The sequence below is a fragment of the Carex rostrata genome, chromosome 26 (genome assembly GCF_964058835.1).
Source record: "Carex rostrata chromosome 26, lpCarRost1.2, whole genome shotgun sequence".
Lineage (NCBI taxonomy): Eukaryota > Viridiplantae > Streptophyta > Magnoliopsida > Poales > Cyperaceae > Carex > Carex rostrata.
Window position 1 is genome coordinate 6,616,804 of NC_135943.1, and position 10,415 is coordinate 6,627,218.

Here is a 10,415-nt window from a genome sequence, read left to right on the forward strand (position 1 = left end):
AACGTGGTTTCGTTGCTCATAAAAGCTACAAGCAGATATGTAAGAAGCCAAATCAAGCATCAAATATCGCTGTACAAATAAATTTGGTATAAAAAACTCGATACAACAACAAAACGTCTGATAGTTATAAACACTGGTTCTGACATGTTGGACCAACCACCAACACTCAAAATTTGGGGGGGGGGGGGGGGGGGGGGGGGGGGGGGGGGGGGGGGGGGGCAAATTGTACAAGCTATCTAATCTTAATCTGTTAAAATGCTGTATAATTTCCGGGCCAACTTATTTCACCCTTTTCTCAGGTAGCCTACTTGTCTCTCTCTTGCTTAAAGCATTTATCTCCTGCTCCATCTGAAATTTCCACAAAGCATGAAACAGGTTATAAAGGCCTATTACATGTAATATCATTCCCCACTGAAAGTTCAAACAAGAAACTGAATGCTGACCTGAGCATTTTTTAACTTTACTCTGTGAAGCTCTTCTGAGAGTTTTTGAACACTGCGAGTAAAGGTTGAGAATCCCAATTATTAGCACAGAAAATGAGATGTTTTTCATGATGCACCAAATGAGACATCAACAGAAAATGAGATGTTTCTCAGGTTACCATCAAGAAAATACACTCGCAAAAGTTGTGCTAGTCACTTGAAAAATGTTCAAACTTAAGGTGTGCAATAACATTTTTTCATTTTTTTGGAAAAATGTAAACACTATCAAGTAAAACTGTAACATGGATTAGAAGGAACATACCTTTGCTGGAGACTAGCAAGTTGGGCTTGCATTTCCTTCTCCCTGACTGGTGCTATGGACTGTTGTGCCTTCCTCAAACATAAGAAGTGAACTTGTTATGATTTAATACAAAATAAAACTAACCCTAGAAATTGGATTTATTATTCATCAAAATAAACCATTCTGAATTCTACAACTGTAATCAATTAGATTACAAGTTCGTATACCTGTGATAATTCAATTGCTCCATTTGCTCCATCAGACCTATCTTTATGGAGACCTGGGTCATAAGACAAAATTATAACAATGATGTCAGACAATATTGTTATAGAAAAAGCCCCTCATAATATACTAAATTAAACTTAATCTTTAAAAGATATTGCACCTTTTTTGCATACTCATCCTCAGAAAGGAACTAAAGCAATGATAAAACTTTAATTACTGGGATGACAACAAGGCATAATAGAACTTCCTTTAGTCCTCCACGGATCAATTTGCAAAAGGATTATATGAAGTATTAAACAAGAAGTTTACCTGAACTTTGTTCGACGCATGTTATAATTTTGTTTATTTCCTCCTAGAAGCAGGGAAAAATAAAAGACCAGGTTAAATAAGAGACTTGCAATCATAATACCTTTAATTATTAATTTATCAAACTATTAACACGAAACTCCAAACTAAAAATCATGTTATTTCAATGAAATATATTAAATATGTGCAATCTGATCTCCTAGCAGTTACAGGTGTGATCAGAACAGTTGAGAGCAGCACAAATCGCTACAAGTTCAGCATAAAATCAGGCTCATGAGGTTTACAAAAAAAATATTTACAATTAGGACACCTATTATCGACAAATCTGCTCATTATGTAATATTTGAGGAAATCTTTTATAAAGATAGTTATAGCTGCTGAAGTTGCGTCAGGAGGAACCAGATACTTTTATAATTAGATTTATGTATTTTCACCATAGTTTAAAAAATAGCATACGGAGTACACACCATGCAGTCATAGCTTGAGAGATTCTTCAAATTTCTTGTCATTTATCAAGAAAAAATAATTAACGAAAAAGCAACAAATAAAAAAATAAAATAAAACCTTCTGCATGGCATTTTGATTCAGTAAGAACTGCAAGGACGGAAGAATACTATTTGCATTCAGAGTAGCTCTTGTAGGGGGTTTTCTGACAGGGATTGCCTTCAAATTTCCCAATGATGACACCTGAGAAACCATTCAGCTACATTATATTCCATGAATTGTAGAAAAGTTAAACAACACTTCAAAAAAGTACAAGAGCCATCCTTCCAAAGTACCTTAGGAATAACCTCCTGTTTTGTAACCTTAAATCGTCCCCTTTGTTCAACAATGGTTCCTTGTGTCCTGTCCTCTGGCAGTAACACTGCAAAGACATTGACTTACAAGTCAAGAAGGATAGCGGAAGAGCAGGAGATAAGAGGGAGGGAGAGAGGTGAAGAAATACCTGATGTCATTTTTGGTGGATCTTTCTTGCTTGAATGGTGCATGAGGGGTCCACTATGATTGTAATTCTTTGCTTGTAAATGCTGCTTTTGATGTAGCAATTCCCTATATATATGCAATGCATACAAAAGAAGTACAAACAAGTTTATTTTCAGCAATATAAAATAGACAAAGTTGTACTATAGAGGATGCACAGAGGAAAGGAAGTGACTGGTATGTAATTTCTGTTTTACCTATGGACCACACGGTTCTTAAAATAACATTGAACAAATTTGCTTCAGAATGTTAGAAATTATGCATTTACATATGTTCAACAAAGCTGTAATATAGTTTCATGATTTTAAATGAGTGAGTCTATGGTACCATGCATATCACGGGTTGTTACCGTGCTACGGCTCTATATTCAAGTTTTCAAATCCTAATGGTCGATCCGAACCGTTCATCTTGTTCTCCATATTAATATGTGTTTGGAGACCAAATTTTACATTTCTTGAATTTTTTTTACTATTTTTTTAGATATTTAGAAAATCACTTGATCTGAAAATTCTGGACCATCCAAAAACAGTGATTTTCAATAAATCTAAAAAAATAGTCAAAAAATTTCAAAAAATGTAAAATTCGGTCTCCAAAAAAATATTAATATGGAGAACAAGATGAACGGTTCGGATCGACTGTTAGGATTTGAAAACTCGAATATAGAGCCGTAGCACGATGCCAAATCGTAATATGCATAGTGCCATAGACTCACTCATTTTAAATTGTTAAACAGTTTCACACCCCCATTAAAATTCCTACTTCTTGCTTAGAGAATATAACATACAACATCCAGATTTTATTGGGAAAGTAGACAATGTTCTTTAAAACTTCTCACAAGAAATCCAAGGCAACCAATACCACTCAGAATATCAAAAGGTATACGTGCTAATATTTAACAAGGGGGTGCAAAATTTCCCATATTTGCTAATTTGCAAAAAAGCAAAGCAGATAAACATAATAACATTAAACCAACAAAGATTAAAAATTATAAATAGAATAGAACGAGCAACATAGAAGAAAAAAACTAGAGCAAAACAAACAATACCTCTCTGTTTCACCTGCAGCATTCCTAAAAGGAGAGAGAACATGCTCTGGAATGAGGGATCCACTTAAGAACTTCTGTAGTCCAGCCATATTCACCGTATTGGTTTCTGAAACACTCCTCTCCATGCTACTACTATTCTCAACAGTGGTGATAGCACTGGTTTGTGCATTCACATGCTGTGGCCTAGCTGGTAGCCTTGGAGGAGACAATCCATCAGAGTTAGACAGCTGTGCTTGCACATTAGGAGATGACAGCCCAGGTGTAAGTTGACCCGGTTGCCTTATGGGTGATAGTGATTCGGGTGTAGATAGCCCTTTTGGACTGAGGATACAAGCTGTTGAATCCTCTTCGCAAACATCAAAGCAATTCCTAAGAAGAAAAAAAAAAGTTTAAAAGCTGGGTCAGATGGGATTGTTACCGAGCATGATCAATTCCAAATCAGTAATAACTGTCTCTGCTTGTGATTTTCATTGGATTTGTTTCACAGGTAATTCCCCAAGTCCTTACCGTATCACACTGTAGTAATAAACTTTTTGTTTGGTTTTTGGTAAAGCTTCTGCCTGGTTCTTTTTTCCATGGTACATGTCTACCGATTATTCATCAATAGGTACAGTAACTGTTGAAAGATACATTCAAGACATAGTTAAGACACGTTCAACTACACTGGCGAAGTTATATTTGCATAGAAAACTACACAACCGTCCTATTTTTGTTTGGATTTGTTTCAAGACATACTTAAGAGCTTGAAGATTTTGTCCCTGAAAAGCAGAGACAAATTGACCATCCCAATCTTGAACATCCTGAGGAGAAAAAAATTAAATTAAGTAATAGTTCAATATCAATGTAGCAAAGATGGACTAAAAGGATAAAACAAAGTACCTCTCTAGATGTAGAGGAGCCAGCAGGGTTCGTCATTTCTGGAAAGCTATCCACAGGTCTAAAATTGAAATCGCTCTTGGCTTTGCTAAGTCCATTATATGTGGATTCTGGATTAAATCCTTCCTCTGTACTATCCATCTAAAATAGAAAATGTAAAGGATGAATGAGTTTATTTTATCAAATATGTAGAAATGCATTTTATTGAATTTAAACAATGTAATGAAAAGAAGAAGAAAAAGATAAAGAGCACGTACAAGAGCAGCCTGAGCTTTTAAATCCTCCAAATTGAAGTTCCAACCACTAATTCCCCTCATATATTCTTGCTGTTCATATTGATTAACAGAGATCAGAAAATATTAATATCTGCATAGACTATTATGTTTAGCAAGAGGAAAAGAATCAGCTGACCTGAGATAATTGCTCCATGTCACCATTTGCAAATTTATTATGTATTATGTTTGCCTCCTTTGCCTATGCATAAGAAAATTCAATATATCATCGAGTATATTCTTTTTGAAATTCTTCCATATATTTTGCAAGGAACATGTTGCCTATAGTTGCATAATACATTGGGTCCACATATAATTACATAAAATTAACTATGGTTTACCACACCAGATACCAATACCATTGTCGGCGTCATTAAATACCAAACAAACACACATAGGCACAGATACCAACCCCAAGTACACAGAAAAACACAACAACACATGCATCTACTCACCAAATCACTACCACTACACCCCAACACAAGCACAGAGTAGAGAGAGAGAGAGAGAGAGAGAGAGAGAGAGCACCTTTAAATCACTAAACCGTTCGCCAAGGGGAGGCATGCCCTCTAAGATGGTTTTGGCAAGATAGTCAACTGTACGGGCTTGCTTAAAGAATGGGTGCTTGAGTAATTTCTCAGAACTAGGTCTCTTTTTAGGATCCTTTACAAGACATGTACCCACCAGGTCCTTAAAGGACTGTAACAAAACATTTGAAGAAAAATAAATTACTGTCACTAGAAATGAATAACAAACTTCTTGACAACTCAAAATGAAGGTCTCCATACAAGTAGTACAAAGGTCGAAAAGTAGTATCTACAATAAATTTTGATCATATATAATATGATTGTGCATGTGCATGTGCGTGTGTATATTTTGGAAAGTTATCAAACCCGAATGTTACAATTTTAGGCAGTAAATAGGAAGTTAGAAACACAAGGGAGCAAAGAGGTAACGGACCCTAGAAAATTTCTTGTCCCTATCATAGTCTAGACCGGGCGGTGCATTCTGCAATGTCATCAGCAACACCTATACAATAGAAAAACGAAAATTCTTCAGCGAAGTTCAGGTATTCATCTTATGTTGGTAAATAATAATTCGATAATAAAAATAAATTCTCACTGGAGTCTTAACTAAGCCATCATTCTGCCATAGGAAACCTGTCCAAACACTTTCTATAATAGTACAATTTCATAACCCCAGTTTGAAAATCTCCAATCAAATTGAAATGGTGCCTAATAATTGAAAGTAACTCTTCTTGATACAGATATTTGGATAAGGAAAGAACTAACCTTCATAGGAGGATATTTGGAGAAGGGGGCATGACCATGGGCTAGCTCTAGTGCAGTTATGCCGAAGGACCAAACATCAGCCTTAAAATCATACCCATGCAATTGTTGCATAACTTCTGGGGCCATCCTGCAAAAAGTACAAAGAAAACTATGCACTAAGAAAAGGGAGCTTTTATATATATCCTTCATATGTAAGACTTGAAGCTTTCTTAAAAAGTCCCTCATGAAAAGTTTGAGGGATTATACATTTATACTAAGAGGAGGGTTCCAATGCCTCATCTTCATCATACCTCATCATACCTCATATTTTATATTTTCATTTTCGAAGTCCAAATTGTCGATCCGAACCGTTCAACATGATATATATACTAAAATATGGTTAGGGATGAAATTTTATAATTTTTTAAATTTTTTTACTATTTTTTAAGATGGGTAGAACATCACTGTTTTTTGAACGGTTCAAAAACAGCGATTTTGTATCTATCTTAAAAAATAGTAAAAAAATTCCAAAAAATATAAAATTTCATCTCCATGTATATTTTAGTATAAATATTATATTGAACGGTTCGGATCGACAATTTGGACTTCGAAAATGAAGATATCAAATATGAGGTATGATGAAGATGAGGCATTGGAACCCTCCTCTTATACTAATATTCACTTCATTGAGAGGTATGTCTCATTCAAGTATATCTAGATAATATCATTAGTATGAAAATTAGAAAAAAAAAATAAGCTGTTTAAAGTCTCATGAAGAGTTCTTAGGGACGACACCAATCTTTCATTCTTTCTAGGGGTCTATATGGTTAAAGTATGTCAAGACAGATGTCATTAGTATGATAAACAAAAGAACTAAGAGCACTCAGTTATTTCAGGCCTTGCCCTTTATTGTGGAGAGAGAGAGAGAGAGAGAAGGGAACTACCAGCAGGGGGTACCAACAAAAGTATTACGGGAGCGTTGTCTGTCCCCAGTATCAAACATGCAAGCTGAAACGCCAAAATCCGCTAACTTAACTGCTCCGTTTCCATCTAATAATATATTTCCTGCCTAAGGAAGTAGTAACATTGAAAAGAAGTACAATGTATGTTTAAGCAAACATAAACAAAAACAAAAACAATGCGCAAACAAGTGGAAAAAAAAAGTGATGAACCCACCATAACAAAACAGCAAACAAATTTTACACATGTGGCTCTCTCAGATGGAACAAGTGAAAATGCCCAAGCAACAATAGAAGGAACATTCATGACAAAACTAACAGAAAATAAATAAATGTATACCTTGACATCTCTATGGATGTGTCCGTGATAATGGAGGTAAACAAGGGCCCTAAGCACCTCTCGAAGGAGTGTAGCGATGATGGGTTCATCAAAGCCTTCTGGAAAATTGGTTTTCATTATGTGGAGAGCGGACCCACCTGCCATATAAGGCATTACCACCCACAAATGGTGACCTGAAGTGAAGGAGCAGTATGCACGTAACAAATTTGGGTGGTGAATTAGGCTCATGGTCTGGACCTCCCTTCTAATCCCATCCTATCAAAACATAATTAGATACAATATGAGCACCTAGTTTGAGCCCTGTGGCAATCAGAGGGAATAACTTATCTGAGTGGGACTAATTGTGTTATTTCATAAGGGTGTTAATCACACAGTTAACTGAATTCCTGCAGTTATAAAGCATTTTTTTGAATTAAAGTATGGTCAACTAATCCCACCTCTCTCCAAGTGGCTCCACCAATGCACATTAGTATGAATGAATGTAATCAATTATGCATTAAAAACAGCCGTTACGAGTCAATATCAGGAGCAATTAGATGTCCACTAATTTCACTACAATATCCTCAGTCTATCGGGCAAGTATGTGAAGTTAACCAAGGTGCATTCATTTAAGTAACAACAATTCATTGACCAAATGTCAGTACTTACTACTATATAGCATTTACCAAAATAATATTATAATACAGTAAGAGAAAATATTACCGTATTTGTGCATAGATCTCCATCAAAAGCATTAATTGCAACTATCAGAGTAAATTTATACAAATTTTAATGTAAAAGAGGCCAACTATGCTACCGGTCTGCATGCATAGCCGGTCATAAATATGAGAATGAAACCTTTATATGCAGAGAAACTGAATGGTACCAAATGTGGCTTAGTAGTAATTGTACCTCAACTAGTTTTACTGACAGAATCAGGAGACATATTTGGTAAAGCTTGTACAAGTTATTTATTGTAGGGAACTCAAGGAAGAACATTTCCATGAACAAAAAAAGAATCAAAACTTTATACCATGTGCATACAATAATACAAGACAAAAGGAAATGTAAAACTTCATCAAAATAGAGCGAAACAAAGGGAGGGACAGTACCAAATCGTTGTTGCATTTCTCCAGGTCAAGAACTTTTATAGCAACTATCTCATTGAGAGGTATGCAGAGGGCACGGTACACAGTGGCACTAACCCCTTCACCGATCTCTTCATAGAGCTTGTAGTCTTGAGGGTTTGTGGAAAGCCTCTTTTCTGACTCTTGACTATCCATTTCTTATTATTTTTTAAATTTCTCTTAAATTGCATCATTAACAGATCTTTTATATCTTGACAGAATTAACACAACGCATTAAGCATGTGTTAATACCGATTTGTGCTACTAGTTTATCTGCAAATAAAACATGAAAACTGTCATCAGTGCTAAATCAGTAAATTTAACCATTGGTTACATGACAGCAAAAAAAAAAAGTGAATTGCTCTAAAAAAATTCAGCATTTAAAAGAGAGACAATTTAAAGCAGAGACGGGGCCCCAGGCCCCTCCACCTCCCCATCCCCATCCCCTTTCGATTGTTTGTGATATACCTTACTTAAAATTAGGATTTTCTACCATAGCAATAGTCTATTGACCATGGTTTTGAACTCTATTAGCATCACACGATCCAATTATCGCTCAATTTCACGCTTGAATCGGGGCGGGGGTGAACCACCGGCTGGGGCTGGGCTAATTCCACCGACTCACCGTCGGAGCCGAATCTTCCTTCTTCTTCGAGTTTGTCTGTGACTGGACTGGTTCTCCAGATTTGATTTGATTTGATATTTTTGTTTTAGCGATTGTTTGAAGGTGGATGCGATTGATGATTGATGATCCGAATGGAGATTTGGGGGTGGCGTCAATTTTGTATTCGTTAATTAAAAAAGAGAAAGAAGAGGGTCTCCTTCCTCTGTCAGGTGGGACCTGATGGAGGCTGCTGAGTAAAAATAAAAAATAAAAAATAAAAAAAATTCTTTTGGGCCGTATATTTAATTTTTGTTGGACCAGTCATTATATTTTTATTTTCTTTCATTTAGCTGAGCTAGATTAAAGATATAATTAGAGTGGAAAAAACGTACCGTGTTGTGCCGTATCGTGACTAACATATCATGACTTTGATCTCGTACCGTGGCGTGCCGTGATTAAAATATCAAAGAATGGTCACGACACGTAAATGGTCACACTACGCCGTGTCCAAATATGCCTTGCGTGACTATTTAATCATAATTTAATTAGTTTATTCAAGATTTACCATTTAATTAATATCTAATGGTGTTAATTACACGTGACTTGTGTGACTACGTACCGTATTGTGTCGTGATTAGATTTTTACGTGACGTGCTAAAGTTTCTAAAGATAATCACGGTACGTAACTACACATATCGTGCCGTGCCATTATGTGCAGTAACTATGCCGTTTCGTGACGGAGCCGACTCCACTGTGCTATTTTTCCCACTCTAGATATAATGTTATTTTTTTTATAAAAAAATAAAGGGGTTAGTAACTAATTGTACGGAAGATAACTACATGTATATATGTGTTTTTGAGAAATAAGCATAAATGCATTTTTTTTAATCTTTTTATCTGGTTTTAATCTGTCACACTTGTAATTTCTTTTCTTTTAATTTATGATTTCAATTTTTCAATATTTTTTATTAAATATCAGATCTATCAGGATGTGACAAAGTAATCTTACATTTATTTATCATAAATCTTTTTTGATGTTGCACAAACAAATTACTTTAATAAACATTGAAAAATTTATTTCTTTAATTTTTTTAATGAATGATAAATATTGAAAAGCTCTTGGTATTTTTATCACTATCGGGTTATTTTGACATAAATCATTATAACGGTTTTGGATGAATTATCAAAATCGTTCCAGCAATTACAAAGTCAGACTTTCAAATTATAAAAAGTCAAATATAAGGGTCAATTATATAAAGTTTTCTATAAACAATATGAGTCAATTTTACTCTAAATTATATAAAAAATCATACATAAATACAAAAGCAAATTAAAAACATAGGGATCAATTCTGTATTTTTAACTTAAGTTCACTCTTATTGTGATTATTTTTTTTTTCCTTTTTTCATCGAGTTCGGATCTCCTAAAGTAACTAATTTTTTTTTAGAGATCTTCTAAAGTAACTAAATTTTTTAGTTTAGATCTGAATCGTCAAATTTGAATCGGACTATCAGATTAAAGGAGTTCCGTGTGCTCCACCTCAGACCGAATATGCTCGAATTTGAATCGGACGGTCCAGATCTAAACTAAAAAATTTAGTTACTTTAGGAGTTCCGGATCCTTTTTCATCAAGGTTAGTTACTGCTTATTTAATTAATGTAAGGGTCTAAGGGATAAAAATTCTAAATTTGTAAGATCATTTAGGCC

General features: G+C 34.9%; 1 protein-coding gene across 1 annotated transcript; it reads right to left on the reverse strand.

The window, feature by feature from the left end:
- Positions 1-41: 41 nt before the first annotated feature.
- On the reverse strand, positions 42-8,871 carry LOC144544014 (Protein kinase superfamily protein). The gene is made up of 21 exons (XM_078292439.1): positions 8,573-8,871; positions 8,090-8,377; positions 6,999-7,253; positions 6,644-6,768; positions 5,721-5,847; positions 5,389-5,457; positions 4,957-5,127; positions 4,568-4,630; positions 4,414-4,482; positions 4,160-4,297; positions 4,016-4,080; positions 3,281-3,649; positions 2,201-2,304; positions 2,034-2,119; positions 1,819-1,941; positions 1,258-1,300; positions 951-1,003; positions 745-812; positions 444-495; positions 213-348; positions 42-175 (listed from the first exon to the last, which is right to left on the reverse strand). The coding sequence occupies exons 2-20, from the start codon at positions 8,258-8,260 to the stop codon at positions 280-282; spliced, it is 2,220 nt and encodes a 739-aa protein (XP_078148565.1). The 5' UTR covers positions 8,261-8,377; positions 8,573-8,871; the 3' UTR covers positions 42-175; positions 213-279.
- Positions 8,872-10,415: the final 1,544 nt, after the last annotated feature.

Bases quoted from the DNA above. Each gene is read 5' to 3' on its own strand.
- LOC144544014 (XM_078292439.1), bottom strand. From the start codon at position 8,260: ATGGATAGTCAAGAGTCAGAAAAGAGGCTTTCCACAAACCCTCAAGAC. The intron at 496-744 runs GTATGTTCCTTC...CTTTACTCGCAG, and splicing joins CTTGCTAGTCTCCAGCAAAG to TGTTCAAAAACTCTCAGAAG. The intron at 349-443 runs GTCAGCATTCAG...TGGAAATTTCAG, and splicing joins TAAAGTTAAAAAATGCTCAG to ATGGAGCAGGAGATAAATGC.